This window comes from Crinia signifera, chromosome 8 (genome assembly GCF_055691185.1).
Source record: "Crinia signifera chromosome 8, ASM5569118v1, whole genome shotgun sequence".
NCBI classification, from domain to species: Eukaryota; Metazoa; Chordata; class Amphibia; order Anura; family Myobatrachidae; genus Crinia; species Crinia signifera.
Genome location: NC_139224.1, coordinates 9,119,421 through 9,138,513, shown reverse-complemented (window position 1 = coordinate 9,138,513; position 19,093 = coordinate 9,119,421). Strand labels below are relative to the sequence as shown.

The window sequence follows — 19,093 nt, the reverse complement described above, 5'->3', positions numbered from 1 at the left end:
TTGAAATTCCTGCAGCAAGCAAAGTGACAGCCATTATTAATTCACAGGCCACAGTGGAGGAGGCATTTGTGTGTGTGTGCGAGAAGTGGCTGCAATGTGTGAATAAACTCACACGGTTTGTGTTACCAAAATGTGAGATAACATTAATAGGAATTTCTGCAGCCAGGACCGGGCGCAGCACAGAGAGAACCGTGTCCTGCAGCGCCATCTAGTGACCAAACAGGGAGCGCGCATACTATGATTTAGCCCCCCTGCCACAAGTATTTATCAATCCCAATGTGACTTCTCTGTGACTGGTGCGGGCTCTCTCTCCTCCCCACTCTCTCCCTGTATTAGAGAGGAGGCTGAGGCTCCTGGCTGAGCAGTCCTCACTCAATCTGTGGCTGTGCAGGAATGGAGCTTGGCTGGAGGGTGGGAGTTATCTCATAGAGGTGAGGAATGTCTCCTTATACTGGGGGCTTGGGGGAGGAGGACATCAGGGGTGCATCTCCTCTACTCTAATTCTGCTGCTGATATTTGGGACATGAGTAGTGCATAGTGATTGCTGCACAGAAGACACAAGGCTGGGATGGTCCGGGCTGGAGATCATGTTCCCCCTGAGCTTGGATTTCTGATGCATTGATCTGCTGAGGATTGTTCCATGGATTTACACTGCTAGGAATGGTGATATATTGGTGTATTGCTGCCTGTACAGTGGTATCCAATACTTATCTACTTTCTGATCATTCTAGGAGGGGGTTTCTGCGTGTCCCCTTGAGAAAGGAGGGTCTGATACCACCTGAGTCCATCTGGAGGAGGGAATCTAGCAGAGGATCCATCCCCCCATCTACTGGACCCTCTACCTGAGGGCCACAGACCCCAGAGGGAGATGTTCTCCTCTTTATGAAGTAGCTGAGGATTGGAGAACCTGGTCTAGCTATGGCGGGCTCTTGCCCCATTACTGACAGCAACATCTCATGGGCCAATTCCAGCATGGAGAACAGGACTCAAAGGGGGAACGCTACCTGTGACCCCCTGAAAAGGAACGAGTTGGTGGCCAAGGTGGAGATGACTGTGCTGGCCCTCATCCTGTTCCTGGCCCTGGCTGGGAACATCTGTGTCCTGATTGGGATCCACATCAACAGACACAAGCACTCCCGCATGTACTTCTTCATGAAGCACCTGAGCATTGCTGACCTGGTGGTGGCTTTGTTCCAGGTCCTGCCACAGCTTATCTGGGACATTACCTTCAGGTTCTACGCCCCTGACATCCTCTGTAGGCTGGTCACCTACCTGCAGGTGGTGGGGATGTTTGCCTCCACCTACATGCTCCTGCTGATGTCCCTGGACAGGTGCTTGGCCATCTGTCAGCCCCTGAGGTCCCTGCACAGGAGGTCAGACTGTGTCTATGTCCTCCTGACCTGGATCATCAGCTGCCTCCTCAGCATCCCTCAGATCCTCATCTTCTCCCTCACAGAAGTGGGCAATGGGGTCTATGACTGCAGGGCTCATTTCATCAAGCCATGGGGCTCAAAGGCTTATATCACCTGGATAACCCTCTCCGTGTACATTATCCCTGTGATGATCCTCAGTGTCTGCTATGGGCTCATCAGCTACAAAATCTGCCAGAACATTCGCCTGAAGACTGTGTGTGAGAGCAACCTCAGGCTGAGCTCCAACAAGAGAGCCACCCTGTCCAGGGTCAGCAGCGTCCGGCTCATCTCCAAGGCCAAGATCCGGACTGTGAAGATGACCTTTATCATAGTCCTGGCTTACATCATCTGCTGGACCCCTTTCTTCTTCGTCCAGATGTGGTCAGTGTGGGACCCTGATGCCCCAAAGGAAGGTAAGAAGCTCCACAGATGCACCCAGCAGTGGCTCCTGGTGCCTGGGCTGGGTCCTGTCAGATCTGTCTGCAGATCATAGCTCCCCAAAGGGGAAATGTGATCAGCTGCTATAGGGTTGTGTGTTGTAGAACTTGTTATTCATCTGTGGAATTCACACTCTTCTTCCACAGGGAATATTGTGTTACACACTCATTACACACCAGCTATATTACACACTTATTGCGCAACAGTGTCTCTCCTCTAACCCTCAGCAACAGTATTACAATGTTACATACTTGTTACAGCTTGTGTCTCTGGATAGGTTAGGACAGAATACTATATATACTGGTTCCTGAGCTGCACACTTCTTCCTGCAGCCATATAGTTATTAGTACACAGGTATACAGGTAAGTTACAGTCATATTGTTACATACTTGTTTCTCTCTCTTTACAATCTTATCAAAACACAAATGCACATTTTTAGACGTTACACAATGATACTATTGTCTCTGGTTACAGTATTTGCCATGCATTGTTGCACAGCTATGTGTCCGTATCATTACACATTTATCTCTGGTTAGATATTACACACTACTGCACAGCTACAGTATGTGTCACTATTATTACACACTTGTCTATGGTTAGATGTTACACACTACTGCACAGCTAACCTATGTGCCACTATTATTACACACTTATCTATGGTTGGATGTTTCACACTATTACACACCTATGTTGAGCTATTATTACACACTTGTCAATGGTTAGATATTACACACTATTACACACCTTTGTGCCACTATTATCATCCACTTGTTGCAAATTATTTCACACCTATGTGCCACTATTATCACCCTCTTGTTGCACACTATTACACACCTATATGTCGCTATTATTACCTGCTTGTTGCACCTCATCACACACCTATGTGCTACTATTATCACCCCCTTGTTGCACACCATTACACACCTATGTGTCACTATTATTACCCGCTTGTTGCACACTATTACACTTATGTGCCACTATTATCATATACTTTTTGCACACTATTACACAATGACATGCCACTATTATCACCCAATTGTTGCACGCTATTACACACTTACGTGCCACTATTGTCACCCAAAATGTTGCACTCCATTACACACCTGTGGGCCACTATTATCACCCACTTAGTGCACACTATTACACACTTATGTGACACTATTATCAACCAATTAGTGCACACTAGTACACACATATGTGCCACTATTATCATCCACTTGTTGCACATTATTACACACTTTTTTGCCACTATTATTATACAATTATTGCACATTATTACACACCTATGTGTCACTATTATTACCCAGTTTTTGCACACTATTACACACATATGTGTCACTATTATCATCTAATTGTTGCACAATATTACACACCTATGTGTCACTATTATTACCCACTTTTTGCACACTATTACACACATATGTGCCACTATTATCATCTATTTGTTGCACATTATTACACACTGTTGTGCCACTATTATTATCCAATTGTTGCACATTAGTGTTTTGTATACTAGAGAAGGATTAGGACACCGATAGATGACATTACATCCAAGGAAACAACGGAATCTGCTGCACTATATAAGTGACTGTAAATATATAAATAAATAAATACATTTCCTAATATATCACCAGTTTATCATACAGCATCATTATCACACCTCCCGTTACATCTCCAGCTTATTGTACAGTGTCACACTATGGCGTACACCAACACTGAGCCGTTAGAAGTTATCAGACCTGTTTATATAAAGTGTATCCCGTTTCTCCAGCTCATATACAGGTATCCCAGTTCCCAATACAGTTATAGAAATTATTGTTAATATTAGTCTACTTACACCCCCACCCCCCCACCCCCCGAGTCTGCCACCGCCCATCCTAAACTCAAGTGCGCTGCGATAACTGTCCACTCCGACCTTAGTTGTATTTTGCATGTATAAATGAGTGACATTGGAGCAGATGTATTAAGCCATAACAAGAGATAAATGCAAGGGTGATAAGGAGAGATAAACGTCCAGCCAATCACCTGCTAACTGCCATGTTACAGGCTGAAGAAAGTCAGTAAGGAGCTGATTGTCTGGGTGTTTATCTCTCCTTATCACACTTGAATTTATCTCTTGTTAAGGCTTAATACATCTGCCCCATTATGTGGTACCAAGTAATAGAATAATGGGTTTCAGACATTGAATTTGGATTGTAGACCATTCTGCGGACAAATCCAATGTCCTTCTTGTTGGATGTTCACAATTGATTGACAGCAGCCAGCATTTGCCGGTGACAACGGGCTGTTTACTAGGAGTATCAGTGAAAGCGCAGGCGTGCCCCGGTGTATTCTGGAATAGCGTGTGATGTCAGCACTGGCCTTGATCAGTCTGATTCTATCGTACAGTCAGAGGGGATACGGTCATTGGGTCTACAGCAAGTTGGTCGACAATCATTATGTTGACACCGTTAGGTCGACATTGGGATAGGTCGTCATGGTTTTAAGTTGACATGGGTCAAGGTCAACATGGGTTTAGTTCGACATTGTCTAGGTTGACAATCAAAATGTCAACATGGGGTTTTTTACTGTTTTTTGAGCCCACATGTGCCGACAGGCGGTATTTCATGCCCTACCATCCACTAGGGCGAGGTGGGAGAATAAAATAGTGTGCCCGAAGCATGGGAGCACAGCAAGCGATGCGAGGGGATGTGGTGCACTGGAAACCTGTGTCTCTGGATACTGTGTCAACATTCGGGTAAAAAAAATGTGAAAAACCCCATGTCGACCTTTTGACTGTCGACCTAGACAATGTCGACCTAATGCTTGTGTCGAGCTGAACCCATGTCGACCTTATCCCATGTTGACCTAGAACCATGTCAACCTAGAACCATGTCGACCTAACGGTGTCGACCAACTTGCTGTAGATCAAACGATCCCAACCCAGTCAGAGTAGGTCCTGGGCTACGCACAGACTGCGCACACTGGGAAAATCCTCCGATGGTGAGTGATTGGGAATCTATTTGGGCTCCGATAAGAGTCTGTCCAGGTGAAGGGCTGGAAGCAGACACTGGCAGGATCAGCATCTGCCATTGTGTGACAGAGTAGCAGGAGGGATCCTGAAGATCCCTCTCCGAAAGTATCCGTGGTAGCGTAATCCACAGGCCACGATGGCATTAGCGGCCTGGCTGAGCTCGGTAATGCTTGGTAATATCCAACAGCATAGCTGCCCCCCATATAAACCTATATCTACCACTTGTCAGTCAGAAATGAGGGGGTGCAGCAGCATCTTGGGGATCCTAAGTATATATGGCCGTTTGCATGATTTCCAGGGATATCCTGACTGAACGACATGTTCACATGTGCACAGTGGTCAGCATTACTGCCGCTTAATACGATGCCCACCTTTGTGCCCATGTCTGCGTTGCAGGATTGCCTTTGTTTACACAAACTCCTCCCCTCTGCTAACGACGATGTCCTCTCACAGTGGCAGAGCCCGCCATTGGGGCTGGCACCTACCCACGCTATATGCAGGAGATTCGCCCAGTTTGCATGTGTCCACAACACACCACAGAACAGTTCTCTTCATTGTGTGCCCCCAGGTGCCACCCATAATGCCCAGTCCGCCGTACTGAGAATCACAGAATGTTTGTCATGTTCTACACTAACAACTTCAACCAATCAGACATTTGCTTACACTGTGTACCTTACAGGAGCCGATAAATGCTAATTACTGATTGGTTGTTATGATGTATTGAGCAGTAACAATATCCATCCAATGCTACAGAAGGACCAATGCAGATTTGAGGGTTTTCTTGTGTAATTTATCACAACCCGTCGCAGAAGGGAATATACAATATGCCGACATTAGGTCGACAGTTAGAAGGTCAAAGCTATTTGTTGACAGTCAAAACTCATGAAAAAGGTCAACAAAAGGTCGATTTGAAAAAGGTCAACATTGAAAACGACCGACGTGAATTTTCCATGATTTTTTTTTTTTTTACCGACTTGTTCATCCTATTGGGCATAGATGGAGAATACAATAGCTTGCCGAGCACAGCGGGGTACCGCGCCCGAAGCACGAGGGGCCCGCGGTACACTTATACGATGTATATGTGTACATATGTTGGCATAGACACCAAAAAACTGAAAGCTCATGTCGACCATTTTTCATGTCAACCTTTTGCCACATCATGTGACTGTTGACTAATAGTGGTCACCCTATTGACTGCCGACATAGACACTGTTAGCCAATGACCCATACTAGTGTTAGTTCTCTCCCAGCCCTGTCTCTCTGTCTGTGCACAATGACATCACTGGTGGGGTGGGGGGCGGGCTGGTGCCCTTCCAATGACTGCTGGCTTTGTAACTGACTGTTCTGTGCCAGATATCCCCACTGATTGGAGCCCCTCGCTGTCCGTCACACCTCAGCGCTGACCCGTAGAGTAACGAGCCGATGTTGCCGGTCATTAATGCACAGCTGCTGGGCCCCGGTAAGGAGGTGTTGGCCCAGCACGGTGGGATTAGGAGCCTGGCGTTACAGAGGTGACCTCACCGGCACATCACGCAGAGACAGAATAGGGATGGAGAGCCTAATTCAGACATGATCGCAGGACAAATTTGTTCTCAAAATGGACAAAACCATGCTGCGCTGCAGGTGGGGCAGATGTAACAGGTGCGTAGATAGTTACATTTGGGTGGGGTGTGTTCAAACTGAAATCTTAATATGCAGTGTTAAAAAAAGCAGTCAGTATTTACCCTGCACAGAAACAAAATAACTCACCCAAATCTAACTCTCTCCGCACATGTTACATCTGCCCCACCTGCAGTGCGGCATGGTTTTGTCCATTTTGAGTTCAAATGTGCCCTGCGATCAGATCTGAATGAGACATATACCAAGAACACTGCTGGCGACGAGTAGTGACAGTGCCCAGCTGCTTCGTTCTGTCCCCGATGCACAGCTCAGACGCGCAGCGTGATGTGGTCAGAGGTCACGCTGCGCGTCACACTGTGCAGCCAACTGAACAGGCCCCCACACCGCCGCTCCCTACTACCGCAGGCTCTTCACCGCTGTGACCAGAGACTCCCTGCCGTGACCAGAGACTGTGTGTGGCCGGGAGAGGTCAGGCAGCGAGCAAGTTGTGACATTGGAGGTGTAGCGCTGCAGCCTGAACCCGCTCGCCGCCCAACTCTCCCGGCTGCACAGTCCAGTGACATACCAGCGCGTCACACCAGCAGCCTGCTTCCATTCTGCTGCCACCTGCCCCTCTCAAAGTAAAAGAGAAAGGAGGGGGTTGTTGCAGCGCTCTCAAATTTTAATGAGTGAGTAATCTCAATAACAATAAAAAAATATTTAATCATACATAACATACAGTAAAAGTAAAAATAAAAGATGCCAATAGTATTAAATAAAAACAGCAAGTGGACCAATAGATGTGTGGAGAATATAACCTGCTCTGGTAGACAACCTGTTAATGGAGGGCACTGGAGTCCAATTTTTTTGTCCCAATTGTAATCCCAAAAGAGGTCGCTGGAGGTGTCCCGGTCCAATTAAGGAAATGTTGCTTGTAGGGATCCTCTCTAAAGTGCGATTGGTGCAGTGGGAGACGGGATAAATGCTCCAAAGGTGCAGGTGGGCCTTGATCGTTTAACCCCAAGCCGGACTTTGTGCGGGGAGGCTCCAATTAGTAAAGTGCTCTGTGACAAGGGAATAGAATCACTCCAAACAGATGAATTGGTGGTTGTAGGTTCCCAGAGTATTTCAGCAGGTGAAAAAGTAAAGTCCACAATTGGTCCAACCTGGTCACCAACGCGTTTCGCTGTCTCTAGGGACAGCTTTATCAACTGTCACACCAGCAGACTGCTTCCATTCTGCTGCCACCTGCCCCTCTCAAAGTAATGCAATGTGGGAGAGAGGGGGGTGGTTTTTTTTATGCCCAGTGATTTTCCTCCCCAAAAATGGCGTGTGGATGTGCCTATAATGCTTGTCTGCACCTAGCTCCCAAGTAGGGATACCAATCCCGGGATCCCGGGATTGAGCATTTTTCAATCCCGATTCCCGGTATTTAAAAAATGCTCTGGGATTGGCATCCCTAACCCCATCGATAGCTCCTTAATTCCAAAAGGCACCTCAAAAGCATTCTGTGGAACCACGCAGTTCACCGCTCCCACAGAATTTCTACTCTGCTGCAAAGTTTACAGATTCTTCTCGGGACACAATTGCGCAGTCCAAAAACGTATATAGTTACTAGTAAGCCAGCTTGAAGCAAATGCTTCGAAAGCTAGCAAGGTAGCTAATGTGAGAGAGAGAAAGAGATGTAGTTTCACTGGCTGCCAACAGATGGCAGTGTTTTGGCGACACACATACACTAGACATATAAATATAATATGAATCAGTAGAGAAGGCATGATGGGAATTGTAGTGCTCCAGGGACTGGCAGAAGAAAAATGGTTGCCTACTCTGGTTTTCTGAGAGTCACCTCCCTTTAGTACCTCGTGCCTCAGTGCTGCCACTATATCGTAGATAACAGACGGGAGAGGCTGAACTCCGGAAGTTGGTGAAATGCGCCGTCTGCCATACAGTAGGCAGGTATAGACTACGTCCAGCCAAACATTGGGGAACAGGATTGCTGCGACTTACAAAAAAAACGCTTAGTATTCAAAACAGCCGGAAATGTTCTCTATTCTGGGTGTAACGACAGAGATAATAATGCCATAAATCTGATTAAACTCCGCTATCACTGTATAATCTGCCGTCCTGCCTGCACCTTTCCTTCTGCTTCTAAAAATACATAACAGAGACGCGACGTCAGAAAGGTCTCAGCTCAGAGTAACGAGTCTCTCGGAGGATTAGAAATGTCTCAGGTTGTATTTCATCTCTGCGTTCTGCACTTAGGAAAATCAGTTTGCCCTGACTCTATCAGTGTAAGTAGATTTACTAGTCAGCCCACAGGGGGCGCAAACACCCTGCATCCTGGGCATAGAAGGGGCTACCGACATCTGTGATAATGTTATCCGGGCTTCAGGGCGATTGCTTCCAAATGCTCAGGGGTTACCCATCTGTGAGTTTATGCATATGGCCCAGGGCATTGGAACGCCCATGACAGTCCTATAACCCCGCCCCCTAAACTAACCACTTATGCCTGCACCACTAGCCATTCCCAGTCACCGCCCAGGAACGCTCAGTGGGCACTGTGTGTAACGCATCCTTTTTGGAGGTATTCAGAGTTGCACATAATCACAGAAGTAGGTGAACTTCTTCCCAACCTTAAAATATGGGCCAAAGTGCCTATAACAGTACATGACACACAGTGGCGGATCCAGAGGTGGGGTTCAAAATTCAAATAGAGAGGCCAGATGGACTGTGCTGCAGCCCCAGCCCTGCAACTGACACTGACATAAACCCATACCCCAGAAGTCGGGCGCAGGGGTGCTCATGGCAATATTAACTCCCGAAAGGGGAGGAAAGGAAGAGTTTACGAGGGAAGAGGTTCTTGCTCATGTGAGCTTACAACTTGTGCATGGACAATACTGTTGGGTTAGGAGGAGAGCTGGAGGACTTAAGAAATACAGGTTTTCTTTTAAAGCCCAGTTGAAGCTTTGGAGAGAAGTGGAGAGTAGGTTAGGGAGAGAGTTCCAGTGGTAAGGAGCAGCGCGGATGGCAGTCCTGGAGGTGGAAATGGGAAGATATAGTAGGTGGGTGGGAGAGTGGTGAGATTACAGATGTAGGGGGCAAGAGGATTGGATGGCAGCTTAATAGGTACTGTTGCCAGAATATCCCTGTATCCCAGAACACTCTCTGATTTACTAAGGTTCTGTGACCGGATATTGCAGCCTGCGTCTCATCCACAGAACCTGTGTAAATCATGCAGTAGGTGTCCTGGATTATAGGGATATGATGGCAAAGCCTATTTATAGGTAAGAAGCTTGAAACCATCTGTCTGGGTATGGGAGCCAGTGTAGGGCCTGGCAGAGAGGGATGAGGTTGCAGGGAAAGGGGACACTATCCTGGTAAAGGGGATAGTTAACCCTTGCCGCACCAGACCAGTATGATTGGGACAGCCGGGCGATGCCAGTTATTCACAGCATATTCCATTGGATCAGTAATAACTACACTGGGAAATAACAGACAGAGGAGGGAGGGTCCTGCTTGCAGACTTACAATACACCCCCCCCCTTCATCCTGAGATAAAGTACACCCCCCCCCAGCCAATTCCTAACTGTCATTTTTTCCAACACAGTTAGACGCTGATTGGATGGTACTTTATCTCTCTCCACTGGAACACTCTCCACGCTGGGATAGAGAGGTAAAGTACCGGCCAAACTGCTATCTGCCATGTTATAGGCTACTTTTGAAAATGGTTAGGAGCGGGTTGGTACTTTATCTCTCTCTTGACTTTGTGTCTCTCCAAGGTTTAGTAAATATGGTTGTCCTTATTCCAAGATCAGGCAGAGCTGAATATAAGAGCACGCGCCTGTACCCTCAGCAGGAGAGGCTGGATACGCCAGCAGCTCGATGACTTCCTGAGCAACTGTCCATGAAGGGCAGCTAAGAAGCACGGGCTCCGCGGGTGGTGAGATCTGCTGCCCATTTATAACAGCTGTGGTGTCTGATTGCCGCTTCAGAGCGAGAGGTGAAGATCCGGGGTCTGGAAATGAAATCTGCTTTCTGAAATTGAGCCACTTAGAGGATAGGAGTCAGTCAGGGATATTGTGAAAGCCGCTGATCTGACTGGGGGAGATGGTCTGCACATGCTGTCCTCGCCCCCCCCCCCCCCCCCCGCCCCCCCCTGAGATTCTAGAACGCAGGGGTAATGTTTCAGTAAACAGGGAAGGATTAAGTCTCAGGGCCCCAGTGGAAGTGGTTGTGGTGGGTTATAGTTTATTATTTGTTTCTCCCAATATGACCAGTTCCAGTTTATGACACCTGCACTTCTGCTTGAATTCTGACTACATGATCCTGCTGCTGCATAAGAGGGAGAGCTAGTAAGGCTATAATTAGATGGTATATTGCTGTATGCTGTCTGTGATCCTGGCTCCTATATCCTATGCCCAGGAGAAGAGCTATACCTTGCTATACCTGCCCCCAGGGCACGGGGTCTCTGTGGTGTCACCGTTGCTGACCTGTGACACCTGTATTTGTATGTATTTGATATGTTGGGATTTTCATGAGGTACAAGGTCATGCATGCCTGGTTCATATGTTTTCAGGGGTGACTGAATATCATGTGTCGTTGTTTTCCCAGCACTCTGACCCTCTACCGGCACAATGCAGATGACCTGTGGTGTCACAGAACAGTGGTGCGCCAGAAGCGGGACTGTGCCAATGAAATCATGCCAGTTGGGAGGTATACTCTGCGTGTGCTCAGCTCCTCCCAGCCCTGCCTCTTCATAGCGATGTCACAACATCCTGCAGGGCTGTAACAGGATGGTGTGACATCACAGCGAGGAGGCAGCCAATGGGTAGTGTTGAGAACAAGCGATATCACCATCGCACCACATGCCTTAGGGCCAGATGTATCGAGCTTCAAAAAGTGATTAAATGGAGAGTGACAAACAGCCAGCCAATCAGCTCCTACCTGTCATGAGACAGGCTGGGTTTGAAAAATGACAGGTCAGAGCTGATTGGCTGTTTGTTTATCACTCCAATCCATTTTATCACCTTTGAAGCTTGATACATCTGGATCTTAGTGATGTAAAATGTTGCTGTTGAATTACAAAAGTGATGTTCTCTTGCCAATGGGATCAGACCAAAAATTGCTGCAAAGCTGTGAGGCCAGAGTGCCATTTCTGCTGCAGAGCTGTGAGGCCAGAGTACCGTTTTTGCTGCAAAGCTGTGAGGCCAGAGTGCCGTTTCTGCTGCAAAGCTGTGAGGCCAGGGTGCCGTTTCTGCTGCAAAGCTGTGAGGCCAGAGTGCCGTTTCTGCTGCAAAGCTGTGAGGCCAAGGTGCCATTTCTGCTGCAAAGCTGTGAGGCCAGAGTGCCATTTCTGCTGCAGAGCTGTGAGGCCAGAGTGCCATTTCTGCTGCAAAGCTATGAGGCCAGAGTGCCATTTCTGCTGCAAAGCTATGAGGCCAGAGTGCCATTTCTGCTGCAAAGCTGTGAGGCCAGAGTGCCATTTCTGCTGCAAAGCTGTGAGGCCAGAGTGCCGTTTCTGCTGCAAAGCTGTGAGGCCAGAGTGCCGTTTCTGCTGCAGAGCTGTGAGGCCAGAGTGCCGTTTCTGCTGCAAAGCTGTGAGGCCAGACTGCCCTTACTGCTGCAAGGTTGCAGCACAACTGTGAAGGCAGATTGTTGACTGCCGATACTGCTACAAAGCTCTTAGGCTGCCTGTCACTACTGCTGCAAAGCTGTGAGGCCGGCCGTCACTACTGCTGCAGAGCTGTGAGGCCGCCCATCACTACTGCTACAAAGCTGTGAGGCCCAACTGCCGCTACTGCTGACTAATGGTTGGACAGGAGACTTGTATAATACCATAAGCACATTGATGTCATAGCTACAAGGAAACTTTATATATTTGGGTAGTTCATGGTGATAGGTTGATTCCCTCTATGCTGTGTCACCTGGATGATGGATTGCCAGCCTGTAGCGGTGGGGGATTCGCTATGGGGGATGTGATCGCTCAGTGTCAGAGGCACAGAGGAGGAAATGTCACACAGAGATGAGAAATGTTTGCGCACTCTCCTATATCACCCCCCTGGAAGCACCAGGGACCATGAGAAGACTCCCGCACTGCAGTCTGTATGCATCGCCTGCATGGAGGATTGGGGGGAGTTGTGGTGCGCCTGCATGCAGCATGGAGGATTGGGGGGGGGGTTATTTGGTATGCCTGCATGCAGCATGGAAGATTGGGGAGGGGGTTGCTGGGGCACCCTGGGATTGGAGGGGAGCGAATGCTTAGCCCCCAACTTCTAAAGATAAAGAGATGAGGTTTCCCGGCAGCCCTTGTGGCTCCATGTTCTAGTACCCAGCAAATGTCTCAGTAGGACGTACCGCATGCGGCAGGCAGTAACCCCTCCGACGCCACCCCTGCAGTCAGCTCCCATAATGCAGGCAGTGTATATAACCTGCACCCAAATCACATTCCTCGTCTCCAGGAGCCCGGGAGGAGACTGGCGGGGACCAGCCGTATCACACCAGGGCAGCCTGGTATGTCTGCTCTATGCCAAATGGTGTCTGTGTGTCAGAGTGGGGTCCTCAGCTCCCACTACAGATAACAGCTCCCACTGAGCAGCGCAGGACTGTGGGGGAAAGGTATCAAGCCAATCAGCTTCTGTCATTTATCTGGCACAGGCTTTGCGTTGACACTTTGAAGCTGATTGGTTGCCTTTATCTCTCACTCAGTGGTAAGATACATCTCCCCTACAAGGGTTAGATAAATCTCTGGGTGACTTATAAAATATTGGGTGGCACGCCCGCTGACCCAGAAAAGTAGGCAAGTCTCCCAGGAATGGACATCAGTGGTTCTCAACCGCAGTCCTCAGGACCCCACACAGTGCATGTTTTCCAGGTTACTGTCCACTTACCGCGACAGCACCCCCTTGTTACTGCCCACTTACCGCTACAGCACCCACTTGATACTGCCCACTTACCCTCACAGCACCCACTTGGGTACTTGTGTATTATAGCGGCGCCCCCGATTTCCATTGCGCGATGTTTTAATCGCATCGCATGCCATGCACCCGATGGCATGCGATGCGATTCGACGCGATTTTTGCCCCCTATACGATGAAAGATTGTATAAGCACCCTAAAGGGTGCTTTTAAGCACCGTAATGGGTGCTTACAATGTTAAATGCACCCCCACGCCACCCCCCACTATAAACGTGAACCCGAAGCGTTGCGAGCGCAGCGAGCCCGCGAGGGGCGGCGGTACGCGTCCTCCGACCTTTTCATACCCCCACTATCCACGTCGGCGTGGAGTTGAGAATATAAAGTGTGGCGAGCGCAGCGAGGGGCCGCGGATACCTTCACAGGTATCGGAGTCCCCTCGCGGCCTTCACAGGTATCCGCGTCCCCTCGCGGGGCTCGCTGCGCTCGCCACACTTTCTATTCTCAACTCCACGCCGACGTGGATAGTGGGGGTATGAAAAGGTCGGAGGATGCGTACCGCCGCCCCTCGCGGGTGCTTATACAATGTTTAATCGCATTGCATCGCATTGTATGCCATATACAATGTCATACAATTTTAAAATTGTATGGCATTGTACAATATTGCGCGATATCGCGACGCATCCCATACCATCGTATGCCTTATGGTATGCGATGCGATGGGCGCCGCCAAAATACACAAGTACCCTCACTTGTTACTGCCCACTTACCGCTACAGCACCCCCTTGTTACTGCCCACTTACCGCGACAGCACCGCCTTGTTACTGCCAACTTACCGCGACAGCACCCCCTTGTTACTGCCAACTTACCGCGACAGCACCCCCTTGTTACTGCCAACTTACCGCGACAGCACCCCCTTGTTACTGCCAACTTACAGCGACAGCACCCCCTTGTTACTGCCAACTTACCGCGACACCACCCCCTTGTTACTGCCCACTTACCGCTACAGCACCCCCTGGTTACTGCCCACTTACCCCTACAGCACCCCCTGGTTACTGCCCACTTACCCCTGCTGCCATCAGCTGATAGAAAATTGGGCGGGCAATGTCACGATCCGCACCCAGCCGTGTCATCATAGCCCCTCCCTAGCAATCTGGGCATTGCATGGCGCCACCACACCTCGCCTGCCCCTATGCCGATACCACGCACCCTGTTGTGCCAACCTGACTGCACCCTCCCAGTATTCCACCCCTCCCCCATCCAACCCACAATTCATTCCCTGATGTCAACAGGCACCACTGGGGCCGCGTGTGGCCCTCCAAGGCTCCACCCATTGCTCCTGCAATGTCTTATTGCCAGTGTTGTTAGTGTCTTGTGTACAATGCTGCTTATTACAAATTGGCATCTTGTTTACTAATAATTACTAATATTAAGATCATTGTGGCCCTTTGGGTGGTCCAATGCGGCCCCTGAGGAGCATTCCCTAGCATGCCTGTGCAGAATGTCTGTGTGATTAATGATGAACCCCCCTGTCTGGCATGGGACATGGCTCCCACACAGATATTGCTATGGGCAGACGTACTAGGGGCACCGTTGTACCAACCCCTCTGGCACTGTGCCTTCTACATCTTATCGCTCCTTTGTTATCAGATCCCAGCCACTTCCAGCCATCTCCAGGCATTGTTCTGCTTATCACCCCTGTCATTGTGCCAGTCTGGGAACCCTCAGGAGCAGATACATCTTTCTATGGTTGGACAACTATCCTAAGGGGAAAGTGAGTTAAGGTGGCAGCGCCCTCTTCTGGTCAAACATGAGTATCGCTTTCTCACACATTCTACTATTTTTAAGTTTGTTTTTCATTAAGTGAATGTTTATTTTTTGCCTTCTCTGTGTTTAAGTAAGTGTCATTTATTTTTATCCTTCCTCTTCCACTTACGCTTGGCACCGACATCCGGTATCCTCTACCAGAATATAGCAGTCCACTCAGTATGGTATAAATACCCCAGTCATCCAATGATATATTAGATTGGACTGTTGGGGATGGAAACATTCCATATAAATAGATTAGAAAGAAACAAGCTCCAACCAAGGCATAATCTGTGTGGAGTTTGTCTGTATCCCCAATGTTGCCATGGTGTTTTCTCAGTGTTGCCATGGTGTTTTCTCAGTGTTGCCATGGTGTTTTCTCAGGGTGGTCTAGTTTCCTCCCACCCTCCAGAAACCTACCGGTGGGTTAATGGCTTTTGGCAAATAACACTAATTGGCACGTGTGTGTGTGTACATGAATATAGATTGTAAGCTCACTGGGGCAGGGACTGATGTGAATGGCCTTTATACTCTGTAAAGTACTGCAGAATATGTGTGCGCTGATGGGCAAAGAGCATGTAGACGGTTGGATTTTGTCGACATTGACACAAAAACTTGGGAGCTCGTGTCGATCTTTTCCTGACAACCTTTTGTCAATGTCACACCTGTATATTATTATCCGGCCGATCAGCTAATCTCTTATATATTTGGCTACATCTGTCACTCAAAGTATGTCTGGAGCTGTAACGCTGGGTGGAGCCTCTGACTCACATGACAGAGAACCAGCCCAGTGAGCCCACAGACAGTGCCAGACACCCTCTGCCTCTCCATGTTACACAGCAAAGACACAGCTACTCACCAGACACACCAGGTGAGCGCCCTACACCTCCATACCTCCCAACATGACCCTCTCCAGGAGGGACAGAATGCTCTGTTTGTGGACTTCCATCTTAATTTATGATTGTCATCACCTGTTTTAAACAGGGTAATTGATAACAAAGGTGTTTAAGCACAGGTGATGGTAATCCATAAATTAAGAAGAAAGTCCAGAAACAGAGCAATGTGTCCCTCCTAGAGAGGGTCATGTTGGGAGGTATGCACCTCCCTCCATCCCCCCCCCCCCCCCATTCACGGCATCCCCACGATTAAATGGCAAATGCAAAACACTGACATGACTATGGTCGACAATGAAAAAGGTTGACAAGATTTATTTTTCACTTTTTCAATGTTTTCATATTCATTCTCATGTGTCGACATGGACACCAATGAAGTGCCACACTTATGTCAACATTTACATGTGTTGACCTTTCTGTGTTGATTTTTTCTTGTGGCGATTCGCGGCACCCCCGGCGACCCCCCTCCCGCGATTTGCAGCACACCCCCCGCAATTCGCGGCACCCCCGGTGACTCCCGCGATTCGCAGCCCCACCCTGTGACACCCCCCCCTCCTGCGATTCGCGGCACCCTGCGACCCCCCCTCCCACGATTCGCGGCAACCCCCCGATCCCCCCCTCCCGCGGTTCACGGTGCCCCCCACGACCCCCCCTATCGCGATTCCCCACCCCTGACCCCCCCTCCTGTCATTGCGGCAACCCCCGCCCCCGCGACCCACCCTCCCGCGATTCACTGCATATATATATAACCAACTAGGTGATTCATTGCGCCCCATGCCCCCCCCCTCCCGCAATTCACGGACCCCCCGCGCCCCCCCTCCCACGATTCGCGGCACCCACACCCCCCCCCCGCGACCCCCCCTCCCGCAATTCACGGCATCCACCCACGACCCCTCCTCCCGTGATTCGCGGACACCCCTCACCTCCCCCCCCCCCCACCCACCCCCGCGCGCGATTCACGGCAACCCCAGGATTAAATGGCACATGCAAAACACTGGCACGGCTATGGACGACAATGAAAAAGGTTGACATGAGTTTTTGAAGATTTATTTTTCTTTTTTTGAATGTTTTCATATTCATTCTCATGTGTCGACATGGACACCGATGAAGTGCCACACTTATGTCAAAATTTACATGTGTTGACCTTTCTGTGTTGATTTTTTCTTGTGGCGATTTTTTTCCAGTGACAACTATGAACTATGTGCACGTCAACCTACACATCATCAACCAATTCTTTGTATAATATATAACACCTGTTCTGTTTTACTGTAGGTGTTTTAAGTCAGACCTTTTACTGCTACTATTACTGTTTATGTAAATGCATTCTGAATGACAGCAACATCCTACCATCCTTCTACAAGAATATATAACCAACTAGGTGATTCATCGCGCCCCGTGCCCCCCCTCCCGCAATTCACGGACCCCCCGCGCACCCCCCCTCCCGCGATTCGCAACCCCCCTCGAGCAATTCACGCCCCTCCCACGCTTTGCGGACCCCCGCCCTCTCCCGCGCCCCTCCCGAAATTCACGGCACCCCTAAGCCCCTCTTTAGTCCCCTGTATACTCACACACCCTATCACTGCCCAACTTCCTGCTCTCCTGAACCGTAACTTCCACCACTGAGGAGTCGCTGACGCTGTTTTGCCCACATGCCCCTATCATGCCTCATAGCCCAGCCTCCTGCTCTTATGCACCCGAACTCCCACCCAATAGGAGGAGACACTGACTAAGGGCCACCATCCTGTACTCCTGTTCTGCCACGCTGGACCCTCACCCACTGGCAGAAGCTGCACAGTATCTCCCACCCTCCTCTTTAGTCCCCCTTATGCCCACACACCCCTATCACTACCCAGCCTCCTGTTTTCCTGTGTCGTGACCTCCGCCAGTGGGGAGCCGCTGACTCAGAAATACCCTACGATACTATTGCACACACACACCTAAACAACATGCACACACAGCCCCCCCCCACACCCACAAATGTCACTGTACCATCCACACTATCAATGTACATCTTACTCTGTAACCGCTTTTTAATTAAACATAACAATACACACCCCCTTCCACATCATATGCTCTCTATTTAACACATTTCACCTATAACTCAAGTTGCAATACAGGCCATCTTTCATACAATTCTAACCATCTTTCTCATATACAAATATTCACAAATTAAGGGGGCGCAGCCCCTTACGACGGTGTGAAGAGCGCCCGTAGGGCGCGATGAATCACCTAGTTGGCCCAATAATTGGATAATGAGTACCTACCTGTAGTTGTACTCCTGGCTGGTGTACTAGGAATGATTATGTGCAGCAATCTTGCAGTAGTACTCTGCCATCTACAGGTTAGTACAGGAACTACATCTCATTGATGAAGTACTTACAGTTACTTTCCACCAGTTACAGTAGAGACTCCCTAAGTTCTTCAAATGATCAAATATTACCACAGAAATCTGCACAGCATCCCCCATTTTCTTGCCATTTTGGGGGTGCCATGGAGCACCTTAGTAATATAAGCCCACACTGGCTCCTTATATTGTTCACTAATAATAATTATAATACCGCAGGCTTGCCTACCTGACCCTCTCCTTCAGGGAGAAAATGCTCTGTTCCTGGGCTTCCCGATTGCCATCACCTGTGGGGAGCTGGGTAACTGATAAGAAAGGTGTCACCACAGGTGACGGTAACCATACATTACCAGGGAAGCCCAATACAATGGCAGGTATTCAATGCTGTGGGCGAGTGGTGACAGCGAGCAGAGCTTCCTGCTGCTCGCTGTCACCACTCACCCTGTCAGTATTCAACGCAGCCCCCTCATAAGCCAATTTCCCCTCGCTCCATTTTTTGAGCGAGGGGAAATCGGCGTTTGCGGCTCCTGAACCAGCGAGACTCGCGGCTAAATACAGCGAGTTTCCTGCACTAGCCGCGGGTCTCGCTGTTTTGGGAAATTCTCGCCGTCCTGTGACGGCGAGGAGTTCCCTGGAACGTTGAATAGAGCGAGCGGCCGGCGCAGGGGTTAAACAGC

General features: G+C 49.1%; 1 protein-coding gene across 2 annotated transcripts in view; it reads left to right on the top strand.

The window, feature by feature from the left end:
- The first annotated feature begins 307 nt into the window (after nt 1-307).
- The window catches only part of OXTR (oxytocin receptor), a 30,276-nt gene continuing 11,490 nt past the window's right edge, over nt 308-19,093 (top strand). Inside the window, exons 1-2 of one of the 2 annotated variants that reach the window (XM_083155710.1) lie at nt 328-431; nt 732-1,825. In XM_083155710.1, coding sequence (XP_083011836.1) covers nt 919-1,825 — 907 coding nt within the window. In that variant the 5' untranslated portion in view covers nt 328-431; nt 732-918. Of the gene's footprint in view, nt 1,826-19,093 lie in introns of both variants that reach the window. The other variant, XM_083155709.1, reaches the window with a different exon arrangement.